The sequence below is a fragment of the Giraffa tippelskirchi genome, chromosome 7 (genome assembly GCF_054371585.1).
Source record: "Giraffa tippelskirchi isolate mGirTip1 chromosome 7, T2T-mGirTip1v1.2.pri, whole genome shotgun sequence".
Lineage (NCBI taxonomy): Eukaryota > Metazoa > Chordata > Mammalia > Artiodactyla > Giraffidae > Giraffa > Giraffa tippelskirchi.
In genome coordinates this window covers 5665753-5681579 of record NC_137281.1, presented here as the reverse complement: position 1 = coordinate 5681579, position 15827 = coordinate 5665753, and the positions used below count along the sequence as shown (strand labels likewise).

At 51.4% G+C, this 15827-nt stretch overlaps 1 protein-coding gene across 1 annotated transcript; it reads right to left on the bottom strand.

Annotated features, from left to right (window-relative positions):
* Positions 1-83: 83 nt before the first annotated feature.
* On the bottom strand, positions 84-11515 carry HAS1 (hyaluronan synthase 1). Its single transcript, XM_081514750.1, has 5 exons — positions 11449-11515; positions 6858-7562; positions 5222-5447; positions 4336-4468; positions 84-1102 (listed from the first exon to the last, which is right to left on the bottom strand). Exons 1-5 carry the CDS (start codon positions 11455-11457, stop codon positions 427-429), a joined length of 1749 nt encoding a protein of 582 aa, XP_081370876.1. The 5' UTR covers positions 11458-11515; the 3' UTR covers positions 84-426.
* Between the last annotated feature and the right edge of the window lie 4312 nt (positions 11516-15827).

The following is a 15827-nucleotide window of genomic DNA, read 5'->3' as shown; positions in this document are numbered from 1 at the left end:
CAGGAGCCCTCAGTTCTCAACCATGAAGCCCCCCTTGGTTCTAAAAAAAAAAAAAAAAGGAAAAAAAATGGAGGAGAGTAGGCTGAGAAGAAAATAAATTAAATTCTTTATTATATTCTAATACACAGTACAAATGGAGGTTAAATAAGAACAGAGAAATCAGGAGCCCCAGGACAGCATGTGGGGACCCCTTTCGCCCTGCCCCTAAAAATCCACAACCTGATCAATAAATACCCCTCCCAAGAGACCCAGAAGTCCCAGCCCGCCCCCTCCAAAGAGTCCAGGCTGAGAAGTCTTGGGTCGAGCCCCTCACTTCACAGAGGAGGGCCACTGAGGCCCAGGGGTCACCCAGCAAGTGCGTGGCTCCGAGAACCCCGCTAAGTCCCCTCGGGCCGCCCCCGGAGCCAGCAGCCCGTGCACCCAGCCTCACACCTGGACGCGGTAGCCCCCCGCCCGCCGTCGGCAGAGCCTCCGCACGCCCACCCAGTAGAGAGTCAGCATGACGGCCCAGTAGCCCACGTAAGCGCCGGCGCCCGCGGCCAGGTGGCGGGCCTCGGCCGCCCGGGAGGGCCCGCTCCAGTCGGCCCGGGCCTCGTGGACCACGCTGCGGACCAGGCCCCCGAGCAGCAGCAGCGCCCAGAGGGCCAGGGGCAGCAAGGGCACGTAGTTGGCGGCCAGCTTGCGGCGGCCCGACGTGCCCCAGCCGCTCTGGTTCATGGTGGCCAGCGCCAGGAACTTGGCCGGCAGGAGGCCGCCCATGTAGAGCGGCGCGTAGAGAGAGAGCAGCAACATCCGCAGGCAGCCCCGCAGCCAGGCCGCGAAGGCCGCCTTGGCCAGCGCCACGCCCTGCACGCACAGCAGCACCCAGAGCAGCGCCCAGGGGCGGCCCGCGTAGAAGAGCCGCAGCACGGTGGCCGCCACGAAGAAGGGGAAGAGCCCCGAGACCACCGCCTCGTAGGTCATCCAGGCGTGGTGCCGGTGCCACCAGAGAGCGTTGTACAGCCACTCGCGGAAGTATGACTTGGACCAGCGCGTCTGCTGGCTCAGCCAGCGCAGGAAGGACGAGGGCGTCTCCGAGTAGCAGCGCGACCGCGAGGTGTACCTGGGAGGGAGGCAGGAGACGGCGCTGGAGGAGGCGCGGCTCTCCTTGGGGCCCACGGGGACTGGTCCGAGCCAGGAATGGCCCCTGGGGCACGTGTGCTCAGCCTATCGGAGAAGGAAATGGCCACCCACTCCAGTATTCTTGCCTGGAGAATCCTAGGGACGGAGGAGCCTGGTGGGCTACAGTCCATGGGGGCGCAGAGAATCAGACACGACTGAGTGACTCGCTCTTTCTTCTCTTTCTGGACCTCAGGGTTTTTGATACCCACCTGGGTCCCTGGACTTTTTATCTTTGGGACCCCATGGACGGTAGCCCGCCAGACTCCTCTGTCCATGAATGAGATTCTCCAGGCAAGAATACTGGAGTGGGTGGCCATTTCCTTCTCCAGGGGATCTTTCCGATCCAAGGATCGAACCCATGTCTCTTGTGTCTGCTGTACTGGCAGGTGGATTACTTTACCACTGTGCCACCTGGGAAGCCCCTCTTTATCCAACAGGAACTGATTAAAAGGCCAGTGGAGGAATTCAGGGAAGCATTTACTGGGACTCCTGCTGCAAGTAACAGGTTCCCTTGCTTGCTCCCTCCCCTGTGGGGCTGGGGAGGCGCTGGTCCCTTAAATGGGATGAGGGGAGGAACGGATCAGTAGATCAGGTGGAGGGGTCGTTTTGGTGGTCTGCCCACCCCCTTGGGGGTGCACTGTGCAGGAATCAGGCCCGGTACCCCGCTTTTGCTCCCTACACCTCAGAAATGGCAGTTGAGTTTTGGCCTTGTTGTATCTCACTGTTCATAAGTCACCCCAGCTGCACATGCGTGCCGGTTACTTTTAGTCCCTTATAGTTTCTTTGTATTTTGTTGCTGGAAGAGGCATTTGTTTCGGTGCAAGCACTGCAGTACAGGGTTCCAGGTCCCAGCCTGTCTCGTTCTCATATGTAAAGTGGGGTCAACAATGTTTCCTACCTAATAGATGAGGGTTGAAGGAGGATTAAACGCCAAGTGCTTAAGACCAGTATCTGGTACTTGCTCAACTGATGCTGGCTATTATGATTATTTTTACTATGACTAATGTAACTTGGCATTACTAATATCATTGCGGTGGCTGACAGTATTACTAATACTATCACTAATCTATTACAAATACTGTTATTGGCAGACCTCACAGTGAAGAAGGAGCCAGGCATAGTTCCTACTCAGGATAGCCCAAGCCTTAGAGCTTCTCAAGGGAACCATTAAGCTCCCTTCCTGTGGCCCTGGCAGACATGACTAATCAATCCCTCCCAGGTTTCCAGCCAAGGCCCCGCAAAGCTAGAATCATTTATGTGAGACCTCATCGAGGTGGCCTCCAGCAGTCAGCTTATTAGGAGGGATTTAACCATTCTGTCCCCAAGGGCATTATTTGACAGCATCCAGTCTCCTTCCCTTGTGCCACCTGGCATCCTCAGTGACCTCCGTGGTAATCCTCTTCCTCCCACAGTCCATACTCAAAACAGCTGGGAGAGAGCCTGTTACAACAGCATGCTACCCTTCTGCTCAAAACCGCCAATGGTCCCCTCTCCTTAGTTCATGATTCTTGACCACAGAGGCTTTCATGACTGGATGCACCACCCCGTGAGCTCTCTGTCCTCTCCTGCTACTCTCTCCCTTGCTATTGGTCTGGCTGCTCTATTTTCAGCCCCCATTCCTACCTTACCCTAATTTATCATTTCACTCCCTACCTGGAAACTTCTATCTGCCTTCCTGGCTTTATATGTCAACTTAGCATGTGCTGGTGTTCAGTTGCTAGACGTGTCCAACACGCTGCAATCCCATGGATTGCAGCACGCTTCCCTGTCCTCCACTATCTCCCGGAGTTTTCTCAAACTCATGTCCATTGAGTCGGTGATGCCATCCAACCATCTCATCCTCTGTTATCCCCCTCTCCTCCTGCCTTCGATCTTTCCCAACCTCAGGGTCTTTTCCAATGAGTTGGCTCTTTGCAGCAGGTGTCCAAAGTATTGGAGCTTCAGCTTCAGCATCAGTCCTTCCAATGAATATTAAGGACCAATTTCCTTTAGGATGGACTGGTTTGATATCCTTGCAGTCCAAGGGACTGCCTTCACCGTCATGTATCACTCTCTAATATGCTATATTTCCTACTTCTACATTTTACTTATTGTCTATCTCCCCAGTCAGTGTAAGCATGAATTTGCAGTTCTTTTGTTTGCTGCTGCATCCCCAGAGTTGAAAACATGGGAGGCACTTGAAGAATATTTGTCAAGTGCATAAAGGTATGGGTTCCCTTGGTAAACCCCGAGTTCTCTCTGGCGCTGTCACTGGTCTAACTTTGTAGAAAAATCTTTCCCCTGTATGTCACGTGGTCTAGCCATCCTCCCCCGAATCTCCTTCAGTTACATCCCTTCTTCCTGAAGCACTTATTGGAGTTTAGGCGCTCCCCTCCTCCCCCACGTGAACCTTCTCACTCTCTCACTAGTCGATCCCACTCTGTTGATCTCCTTCTCTTCCCACAGACTGGGGAGTCTGTGCTCTCCGTGGCGGAGCCATCTTGCCCAATTTCATGTTGTATCTTCTAGGTGGAATTCCCACCCTCACCTCACCCTACTTGGTCGAGTCCACTGGGTCACATAGTTCCATGTAAAGGCCACCCCTGCCCCTATGGGATCTTCCACTCCCCTCTAGTGTCTCACTTGATGCATTGGATTGGCCAAAAAGTTCACTGGTAACATGTCAAGAAAAACCCAAACTAACTTTTTGGCCAACACTATAGCTCATGATTCAACGCAAGTGCCCCTTCTGTTCCTCATCGTTTCTTTCTCTCTCCTCTGAAATCTCGCGTGAGAGACCCCAGTGTTCTATGATTTACTTTAAGTTTGGAGTATCCCCAACACACACACTGGAGAAGGCAATGGCAACCCACTCCAGTATTCCTGCTTAGAGTATCCCGTGGACAGAGGAGCCTGGTGGGCTGCTGTCCATGGGGTCGCACAGAGTCAGACACAACTGAAGCGACTTAGCATGCATGCATGCGTTGGAGAAGGAAATGGCAACCCACTCCAGTATTCTTGCTTAGAGAATCCCGTGGACAGAGGAGCCTGGTAGGCTGCCGTCTATGAGGTCGCACAGAGTCAGACACGACTGAAGTGACTTAGCAGCAGCAGCAGCAGCAGCAACACACACACATTTGTTGAGATACACGTCGGCCCCTGCACACACCCAACCACCCAGTGCCCTCAGCTTACTTGGTGGCGTAGCCCATGCTGAGCATGCGGTTGGTGAGGTGGCGGTCATCCCCAAAGGTGCAGTGGGTGCCCAGGAACTTCTGGTTGTACCAGGCCTCAAGGAAGTGCTGCAAGAGGTTGTTCCTGTACAGGCCTGGGTGGGGGAGGCGTGCACAGGAGCCTCAGCCACTGCTGTGGCCAGCACCATCCCCAACCCCACTGATCTCCAATTCCAACCCCATCCTTTCCCTACATATTTTTATTTATTTATTTATTCAGCTGCTCTAGGACTTAGGTGTGGATCTAGTTCCCCCACCAGGGATGGAAGCTGGGCCCCCTGCCTTGGGATGATGGAGTCTTAGCCACTGGACCATCATGGAAGTCCCTCCAGCCCCATCTTTAACCATCTCAATCCTATTCTTAACCCTGTCCCCAGTGACAACTCCAGCCGCAACCCTGTTCTCAGCCTCACCTCCTTCCTCAACCCCACACCCATCCCAAACTTGCCCCAGTCCCATCCCTGACCCACAGCCACTCTGACTGCAAACCCATCCCCAATCTGGTATCCATTCTCAGCTCCACCCCCTACTCATCCACATCCAAAAACCCATCTCCAGCCTCAAGCCTAGCACCAACAGTGTTCTTAAGTTCCAAACCCATCTCATCCCCTTCCCCTGGGGATCCTGTGCCCAGCCCCAGTCCCAATCACCATCCACACCCTTTCTCCAGCCCATTCCTACCACCAGACACCATCCCCACCTCCAGCTTCCAATCTTACCCCATCCCCAATTCCTGCCCCAGCCTCATCTTTGTCTCCAGTCTCCATCCTGTCTTCAACCCATCTGGCTCCTCTTGTCCCTTCCCTCTCCACCCCATCCACAGCCCTACCAGCCCTACTCCTGCTCACCTAGGGGCCCACTGATGCAGGACACACAGTGGAAGTAGCTCTGACAAGCCCGCTCCACGTTGAAGGCCACCCAGTACCGCAGGCTGCTTAGGAAGCTGACCCAGGAGTCCAGAGGGTTCAGAATCCGTACATCGCCCCCAACAGCCCCTACACGGGGGTCCTCGTCCAGCACCCGCACCAGCTCCAGCAGCGCCATGGGGTCCAGCCTCGTGTCTGAGTCACAGACCTGACAAGGAAGGGGCCAAGATTCAGGCGAGATCCTTGCACAGGGCTGGCAATTGAGGGACCATCCTTGGTCCCCAAGGGATGAGTACCAGCTCGGACACTCTGCAGCCAATCTGAACATAGCTTTGAGTTTTTTAGTCATGTTCAATGTCTTATCACATTTTAAGATGACTGCCCCCCCCCACACACCCCCATGCCCTTATAAAATACCCTCCTCTGGTGTGTGGGCAAGATCTGTAACTTGCTTCTAACCTGTAGAATATGGCCAATGGCCAAAGTGATGATATAGAACTCCCATAACTGTATTCCCTTATTTGGAAATGGTGAAGGAGTTTTGCAATGTAATTAAGATCCCTAATCTGTTGGCTTTAAGTTAATCAAAGGGAAAGTATCCTGGGTGGGCCTGACCTAATCAGGTGAGCCCTTTAAAAGAGGGTCTAGAAGTCGATTCTTGCTGGTCTTGACAAGGCAAGCTGCTATGAGTTCTGTGGTTGCAAAGAAACAAATTGCCAGTTCCAACTGACACCATGACTGCAGCCTGATGACACCCTGAACAAGGGATCCAGTTAAGCTTTGCCCAGACTCCTAACCCATGGAAACTATGAGATAATAATAAATGTGTTTTGTTTCAAGCTGCCAAATGTGTGGAAATTTGTTATGCAGCAGCTAAAAAAAACCCAAACAACTACTGCAATGCATTAATGAATGAATTACTGCATTCAATGGATGAATGAATGATGAAATAAACAAATAAAGCTCTATACTGATAAGTAAATGGATGGATAAACAAGAGAATCTCAACACTGAATGAATGAAGAAACAGAATGAACCAATCTCTACATTTAATGACTAAGTGACTGAGTAAATGAATGAATGATCTCCATATTGGATGGACAGATGGATGCGTGAAAGAAAGAATTTCTACCTTGGATGAAGAAAAGATGGAACCTCTGCATTGAATGGATGAATAAATAGAGGAATGAATGATCTCTGTAGTGGATGATGAGATGAATGAATGAAGACAAGATACAATGAAAGAAGGGAGAGAAAGGACAGAGACATTCTGTACTGAATGGGTAAATGAATCTTTATATTGAATGGATGGATAAATGGATGGATGAATGAGTTAGTGAGAGTTTCTGCATCAAATGGATGAATGAATGAAAAAGGAAGGAAAGAAGGACGAAATCTCTTCACTGGATAAATGAATGAGCAAAACGAATGAGTAATCTCCCTAAAGGTTGGATGGATAAACGGAAGTATGAATGGTGGAAGGAAGGAAAGAACCTCTCCATTGAATGGATGAATGAATAAAGGAAGCAGAGAGGTTCATTCCAATTGAATGAAGGATCCGAGGGAAGTGGGATAGGGTGTTAGGGTCACAGACGCGGTGGGGGCGCCTCCCACTCACCTGCACGTAGTCCACCGAGTCGCCGAGAGCCTTGAAGGCCGTGTACATGACCTCGCGCTTGCCGCCCCAGCGCTGCGCCACGCACACGCACCTGCGCGTCTTCACCAGCGCCTCCACCGCCAGGCGCCCGGGGTCCTCGGCCTCCACCTCGCGGTAGGCGCCCTCGCCCGCCGCGCCCGCCGCCGCCGGCTCCCAGGGTTGGTGGTAGTTACCGTCCCACACGTAGGTGGCGGGGTCCTCGTCGGCGAAGACCTCGCGGAACATGTCGACCATGTACAGGTCCTCGGCGCGGTTGCCGTCCACCACCATGAGGACGCGCAGGCGCGCGCGCGGGTACACCAGGGCTCGGGCCGACACCAGGCACTGGCGCAGGTACGCGGGGTCCTCCTGGTAGGCCGAGATGGTGAGCGCCACGCTGCGCGCCGTGGCCGCCTCCGGAGGCCCCCGCGCCGCCGCGCGCCTCGCCGCCGCCGCCACCCGCCGGTGCTCCAGGTACGCGAAGAGACTCTGCGCCACCAGGTGCGCCGAGAGGAAGGCCCCGTAGAGGCCGAAGGCCAGGAGGCCGTAGCGATCGGAGGCCAGCGGCACGCCGGCGGCGTAGGCCCAGGTCATGAGGCCCAGGATGAGCAGCGCGAAGGCGATGGTCAGCATCCGACGGACCAGGCCGGAGCAGTGGCGGGCTGCCTGGCTGGGCTTGGGCACGTCCTTCGGGAAGAGAAAGGGGAAAAGAAGAGTCCTGAGATGCTTTCCGCGAAGGGAAGCCCTCCTGGCTTTTGTTTCCAGGCCAACGGTCACATCCCCTTTTCATAAAGAGAATCCCCTGGGTACTGCAAAGTTACTTTCATTCATGAAAGTAAACGTGGCAAACAGTTATCAAGGCTGAATACCTGCTTACCCTGCTTCTGATGCTGTTTTCCCCCACGTTTTTAACAGCTTTAAAATCCACGAGGATTACACTCAGGGCAGTGTCACAGTTGAATTAACAGGGGTTCCCGGCCTCCTTCTTAGTGGCAGGGAAAATGATTCATCTCATAAAGATTTCTTAGTGTTAAGATAATAATAGTGATAAAAATGTACATCTCAGAGAAGAATGCAATGTGCTTTAAACGTTTTACGAAAACTAACTTATTTTAATCCTCTCAACAGCCCTCTGAGGTGGGTAGTATTACTGTGTGTGTGTGCTAAGTCGCCTCAGTTGTGTTCAACTCTTTGCGACCCCATGGACTCTAGCCCTTCAGGCTCCTCTGTCCATGGGATTTCCCAGGCGAGAATACTGGCGTAGGTTGCCATTTCCTCCTTCAGGGCATCTTCCCAACCCAGGGACTGAACTTGTGTTTCCTGCGTCTCCTGCGTTGGCTGGTGGATTTTTTACCACTGAGCCACCTGGGAAGCCCCATCCCAATTTTACAGGTGAGGCAACTGAGTCACATAGAGGTGCATCAACCTGCCCAAGGTCTGCCTGGAAAGCAGAGAAGTCAAGCCTTTGTGTGTTTTCTTTGAGGGGGGGTGTTGCATTAAAAATTATTTTTTTCGATGTATAGTTGATTTACAATGTTGTGTTAATTTCTGCTGTACAGCACTGATTCAGTTAAACATATATATTCTTTTCCATTATAATTTATCACAGGATACTGAATACAGTGTCCTGGACTACACAGTAGACCTTGTGGTTTATCTATTCTATATATGACAGTTTGCAACTGCTAATCCCAAATTCTCAACATTTCCCACCACCCCTCTTCTCCTTTGGCCACCACAAATGTGTCAGAGAAGCCAAGATCTGAACCCTAAGAATCCAGTCACTCAACCACAACCTTATATATTGACTTTACTCCTCAGCAGCACCCCAGGGGGTGGGGGTGGGGGAACAGATAATCTTTCCTGCCACCACCATAGGGATGGCAAAACCAAGGACTGATTAGCCAGGAGGAGTGGCTGGCAGGGCCAGATGCCCAGTACATGTGACTGGCAGACCTCATAATAGAAGGGAAGGAGGTGCCTCTGTTTTCTTGTCTGTAAAATGGGGGTTTACCCCCTTCCACATGCCAAGCACTGGGTAAAGTGAATACTGTTAATGCTTCCTATTACAGACAAGGAAACTGAGACACAGGTGGGTGTGTTCTCTCATCCAGGGTCACTCAGACTCCGTCCTCTGGCTCCACCGTCCTTTACGCTAAACTGCCTTCTCCCTCTGTCACCAGTTCGCACCTCTTGGGCCTATTATGAGTTAAATGAATCACTAAGCTATAGATCCGCACGGTCCAATATGTGACCCATGGTCCACCTGTGGGTACAGACCGCTTGAAATGCAGCAGGTACCACTGAGGAACTGAATTTTTAATTTTATTCCATTTAAATGTTTGAATCAGACACTGGGATTTCCCCGGTTGACTAGTGATTAAGAATCCGCCTTCCAATGCAGAGGACATGGGTTTGATCCCTGGTCGGGGAACTAAGCCTGCGTGGGGCGGCTGTGCCACAACTCGAGAGGAGCCCGAGTGCTGCAGGTAAGACCTGGCACAACCGAAAATAAATAAATAAATAGTCTTAAAAATAAAAATAAATTTAAAAACAGATCCTTAATTCAGTTATTGGAACAAGTAGGATCTGTGAAGCTTCTTTTTCAACTAAATTTTATGAAATCTAAAAATATAGATTAAGTATCTCCAGTGAAATATAGCATCTGCATGAGATATGCTACACATCTCGATTGTGAAGCCTGAGTGTGGAAAAAGAAAGTAAAACATGGCATTCATATTTTGTACTGAAATTATAATTTTTTGATATATAGCAGGGAGTTGGCCACCTATGGCCTCTTGGACCAAATGCCTGCCTCCTTTTTCACTACAGCCTGGCAAGCTAAGATTAGTTTTTATGTTTTTAGAAGGTTGAAAAAAGTCAAAACAAGAATAATATTTTGTGGGGCATGAAAATTATATGAATACACACACTACTATGTATAAAATAAATAAACAACAAGCACCTACCATATAGCACAGGAAACTACACTCAATATTTTATAATAACTTACATGGGAAAAGAATCTGAAAGAGTATATATATATATATACATATATATATATATACACACACACATATACATATAATTGAGTCACTTTGCTGTACACCTGAAACTAACATGACATTGTAAATCATCTTCTTGTTGTTTAGTCACTAAGTCGTGTCCGACTCTTTTGTGACCCCTGTGGACTGGAGCCAGCCAGGCTCCTCTGTCTATGGGATTTCCCAGACAAGAATACTGGAGTGGGTCGTCATTTCCTTCTCCAGGGGATCTTCCTGACCCAGGGATGGAACCCGCGTCTCCTGCACTGGCAGGCAGATTCTTTATCACTGAGCCACCTGGGAAGCCCTGTAAATCAATTATACTTCATTCAATAAAAATAAAGCAATAAAGAAGATTATATGCAATTCAAATGTTATCATTCTTAACATCGTTTCCTTGGCACACCACGCACATCTGGTTACATATTGTCTACAGCTGCTTCCTCATTATCCCAAAGTTGTGTAGTTACAATGGAGACCATATGGCCCTCAAAACCCCAAATGTTGACTGTCTGGCCTGGTACAGGAAAAGTTTGCCAACTCCTGATACCATGGGTTAAAGGAAATTTTATTATTAAAATTAATCACACCTGTTTCATTTTCCTTTTTAATGTGGCTACTAGAAAATTTTAAATGATGTATGAGGCTTGTTTAATGTTTCTCTAGGGCAGAGCTAAGTTACAGCTTTTAGCCTGGTGCTAGTAATCGCTCAGTATTAACCACTGTTATTATTTCTTCTGGAATCTTCCTTCTGAGACCCTTTGCCCCAAACCTAACTGTGCCTGAGTTCCTGGGTGTGGGGCAGTTCATCTTGGGGATCCCAGGGACAGGTGGGCATCCGGAGAATCCTAACCCCAACAGCAGTCACAGTCATACGCTACCATGGACACACAACTCCAGACAAGATGACCCCAGACACCTGCCCTTAGAATTTAGTGATCCTGAGTCCCCCTCCACTGACAGCCACACAGGTGAACTCAGGGACACATACCCTTCAGCAGATGAGAACATCACCACCAGCAAACACACACACACACACACACACACACACACACACACACACACACGCAAACACACACACACACACACACACACACACACACACACACACACACACACACACACACACACACACACACACACACACACACACACACACACACCCGGCAAGGTCAAAAAAAAAAGGTTAACAGTTGAGATTGAACCATAGGAAATCGCCATTTTCACCAGTCAAAAGTGACCAGCGATGGGCGATTTCATTTGGTCCACCTTAATATTTTCTGAACACATGAAAATAGAAATCTAGACCCACGTGTGGCGCAAAGATAGCTCTTCCCTTCCCGGTCCGGGGCGCACGGACCTACACGGATTTACAGGCAGGTGGACCTGACATGCGTTCAGGCCAGACTGACTGCACACAGCCTCACAGGGCCGCTGTCACGCACAGGAGCACACGTGCTCACGAACGTGCGGGGAGGCCTCCCGCCCGGCCGCGGTCTCACGCGTGCCCACGCACACTCACGACGCACCTGTCTCATCGCTGCGGCTCCGGCGGCGGCGGCGTCTCTCCTCGCCCGCTCGCTACTCGCAGAGTCTCCCTGTGGCCCCTGAGCTCCGGGGGGAGATTTGAAGAGCCGGGCGGGCGGGGGCGGGAGGAGGGGCTGACGTCAGGGCTGAGCTGGGCCAGGGGCTCTGAGGTCACGGCCGAGAGTCCGGCAGCCACACCCGCTTCCCGCCATCACCCCCGCCCCCAGTACCAGATGGGCCTCCCCTTCCAGCCCCCCAGCCTCGCTCCCCTTCCCTCTCCCCCCGAAGCCCCCCCATCACACCCATCACACCCATCACACCCACTCCTGGCCCCGTCTCTCCCCTCCGTTTCTCCTCTCGCTCTGCCCTCATCTCGTCCCTCTATTTCTGGACTTCTCTCCATCGCTTTCCTTCTCCCCACTCCCTCTGTATCTCCCCACCGCTCTTTCCCCTCTGTCCCCCATTTCTCTGTCTTCCCCCCACACCCCCAGCCCCCCTCGCCCCCTAATTTACCCCCCCCACGAAAGACCCGCCCGTCCCATCCCCTAGAATCCTTGGAATCTCTCCCATGTTGGCTTCCCCGGGGACTGGTCCCGGCCACTGGCAGCCGGAATGAGACGCACACACGTGCGTGCTGGTGGGTGTGACTGTGCGTGCCTGGTCTGGGAGGTAGGCTGTCTGGAACTGGAGCTGTGAGTGAACGTCTGAACGTTCCATGCCTGGTTGATTCCGGTCCACATAAGTGTGCTTGTGTGTGGATGTGTCTGTGCGTGTCTGTGTGTGTGTGTGTGTGTGTGTCTGTGAGTGTGTGTGTGCGTGGGCGCTTGCCTATGTGCCAGGGTCTGGGGAGGCGGCTGGGGCATTGGGGTCTGTCTCCCCAGGGTCTCCAGGGTGAACTCAGAGTTGTGGGTCAGCTGCCCCAGGGAGTCTGGGCAATTGAGTCACAGCACAGTCGGAAGTGGAATGGGGATTATCGAGGAGTCTGAATCCCTGATCTCTCAGAACCAGAAGACTCATACATGTCATTGTTTCTATACCTTTGTTTTCATGATTTAAAAAAAAAAAATCTCTGGAGGTGATGGGATTTCAGTTGAGCTATTTCAAATCCTAAAAGATGATTCTGTGAAAGTGCAGCACTCAATATGTCAGCAAATTTGGAAAACTCAGCAGTGGCCACAGGACTGGAAAAGGTCAGTTTTCATTCCAATCCCACAGAAAGGCAATGCCAAAGAATACTCAAACTACTGCACAATTGCACTCATCTCACACACTAGTAGGGAGAAGGCAATGGCACCCCACTCCAGTACTCTTGCCTGGAAAATCTCATGGACGGAGGAGCCTGGTAGGCTTACAGCCCATGGGGTTGCTAAGAGTCAGACACGACTGAGCGACTTCACTTTCAGTTTTCCCTTTCCTGCATTGGAGAAGGAAATGGCAACCCACTCCAGTATTCTTGCCTGGAGAATCCCAGGGACGGCAGAGCCTGGTAGGCTGCCGTCTACGGGGTCGCACAGAGTCGGACATGACTGAAGTGACTTAGCAGCAGCAGCAGCACACACTAGTAAAGTAATGCACAAAATTCTCCAAGCCTGGCTTCAGCAATACGTGAACTGTGAACCTCTAGATGTTCAAGCTGGTTTTAGAAAAGACAGAGGAACCAGAGATCAAATTGCCAACATCCGCTGGATCATCAAAAAAGCGAGAGAGTTCCAGAAAAACATCTATTTCTGCTTTATTGACTGTGCCAAAGCCTTTGACTGTGTGGATCACAATAAACTGTGGAAAATTCTGAAAGAGATGGGAATACCAGACCACCTGACCTGCCTCTTGAGAAACCTGTATGCAGGTCAGGAAGCAACAGTTAGAGCTGGACATGGAACAACAGACTGGTTCCGAATAGGAAAAGAAGTATGTCAAGACTGTATATTGTCACCCTGCTTATTTAACTTATATGCAGAGTACATCATGAGAAATGCTGGGCTGGAAGAAGCACAAGCTGGAATCAAGACTGCCAGGAGAAATACCAGTAACCTCATATATGCAGATGACACCACCCTTATGGCAGAAAGTGAAGAAGAACTAAAGAGCCTCTTGATGAAAGTGAAAGAGGAGAGTGAAAAAGTTGGCTTAAAACTCAACATTCAGAAAACGAAGATCATGGTCCCATCACTTCATGGCAAATAGATGGGGAAACAGTGGAAAGAGTGGCTGACTTTATTTTTGGGGGCCCCAAAATCACTGCAGATGGTGATTGCAGCCATGAAATTAAAAGATACTTACTCCTTGGAAGGAAAGTTATGACCAACCTAGATAGCTTAAAAAGCAGAAACATTACTTTGCCAACAAAGGTCCGTCTAGTCAAGGCTATGGTTTTTCCAGTGGTCATGTATGGATGTGAGAGTTGGACTCTAAAGAAAGCTGAGCACCGAAGAATTGATGCTTTGAACTGTGGTGTTGGAGAAGACTCTTGAGAGTTCCTTGGACTGCAAGGAGATCCAACCAGTCCATCCTAAAGGAGATCAGTCCTGGGTGTTCATTGGAAGGACTGATGTTGAAGCTGAAACTCCAATACTTTGGCCACCTCATGCAAAGGGCTGACTCATTTGAAAAGCCCCTGATGCTGGGAAAGATTGAGGGCAGGAGGAGAAGGGGACGACCGAGGATGAGATGGTTGGATGGCATCACCGACTCAATGGACATGGGTTTGGATAGACTGTGGGAGTTGGTGACAGACAGGGAGGCCTGGCGTGCTGCGGTTTATGGGGTTGCAAAGAGTTGGACACGACTGAGCGACTGAACTGAGCTGAATTCTCTCTGCTCCTCTTAGTATGAACTGCTAACATCTCTCTGTGACCCTGACTATGTTTCTGTGTACCTGAGCATCTCCTCTCTCTGTATCTGCCTTTCTCTAAATCTGACACTTTGTCTCTCTCTCCTGGCTTTGTTTCTCTGTCCGTCTGTCTGGTTCTTTCTCTCTGTGTTCGTCTCTCTCTATGGCTCCCTCTGTGTATGTGTGTATCCATTTCTACCTGCTTTCCTCTGGGTTTGTGTCTTTCTGCCTCTTAATTTCTGACCCCACATCCCCTGACTTCCTTATTCTAATGTCTCTCTTTCTCTCTTTCTTATCCTTTTCCTCTCTTCCTCGCTGTCTGTGTGTGTCTCTCTGCCCCTGTCTCTCTGTGCGTACATCTGTCTCCTTCTCTCTGCTTCTATCTGGATCCTTAACTCTTTCTTTTTTCCTGTCTCCCAGCTTTTGCTTCTCTGTTTCTCCCAGATCCTCTCAGTGGCTGCCTGTTTCTCCTTTCTGTGTGTCCATCTGTCTGTTTGTCCGTCTGTGTGTGTGTGTGTGTGTGTCTCCTCTCTGAGTCCCTCTGCATCTCTGTGTATCTCCGAGGCTCTGTGTGTGTGTCTGTCTCTCTCTCTCTGACTCACGCGTGCTCTCTCTCATACTGTTTGTCTCTGTTTTTCTGTCTCCAGGTCCTCGTATCTCCCCGCTGCTCCATCTCTCCCCGCCTATTCTGGCGCTTTCCCCTGCAAGGTGCCAAGTTCTCACTCCCTGGGTTTCCCGGGACAGGCAGGGTGTGGGGGATCCCCGGCCAGGTTGGGCCTCTGCCTGAGCCTGGCTGTCAGGGAGAAGAAGGCTGCTTCAGGCCTCAAGTCAGGGGTACCCTGCCCCCCTCACCAGGGCAGGGCGTCTCTGACGCGGTTGCTGGGAGCCCGGCCACCGCCCGGTGTCTGGCCATGTCGGGGTGATGGGTCCTCCGGTGGGAGCCCAGCCCAGAGCACGAGGGGAGGGCAATTCCTCTACCCTGGGGGGAGGCTGGGGAGAGCCCAAGATCCACTCAGAAGCCGGGCATTTGGCTGCCCAGCCCCCACCCCACCCTGCCCGGGTGGAGCAGCTGTATAAAACCAGATGTTGCTAAAACCAGAGTGTGGACGAGGAAGGAGGGACCAGGACTTTAAACCCAATGGTTTCTTTCTCCGGGACCCAGGAGTCTGGGCCCCCAGCTCCCAGCCCCTCCTCCCTCAGACCCAAGGGTCCAGACCCCCAGCCCCTCCTCCCTTGAGTTTTAAGTCAAGGGTCAGACCCCCAGCCTCTCCTCCCTCAGACCCAGGAGTCCAGGCTTCCAGCCCCTCCTCCCTCAGACCTGGGAGTCAAGGACCTCAGCCTTCTCCCTCAGATCCAAGAGTTCAGGACCTTAATTCTCTCCTTCTTCAGACCTAAATGTCCAGTCTCCCAGAATTCCTTGCAGGGAGAGATGACCAAGGCTGGAAACAGCCAAGACAAGAGCTGAAAGACAAGGACAGATAAAACGGGCACTCCCACAGGAGGCAGGGACTGGTAGTGGCAGGACCACCCCCTGCTCCCCTCACTAACAGC

Coding starts and splice junctions, on each gene's coding strand:
- HAS1 (XM_081514750.1), bottom strand. Junction 4,469..5,221: donor CTGCATCAGTGGGCCCCTAG/GTGAGCAGGAGT, acceptor TCCCCCACCCAG/GCCTGTACAGGAACAACCTC. Junction 1,103..4,335: donor AGCATGGGCTACGCCACCAA/GTAAGCTGAGGG, acceptor CCTCCCTCCCAG/GTACACCTCGCGGTCGCGCT.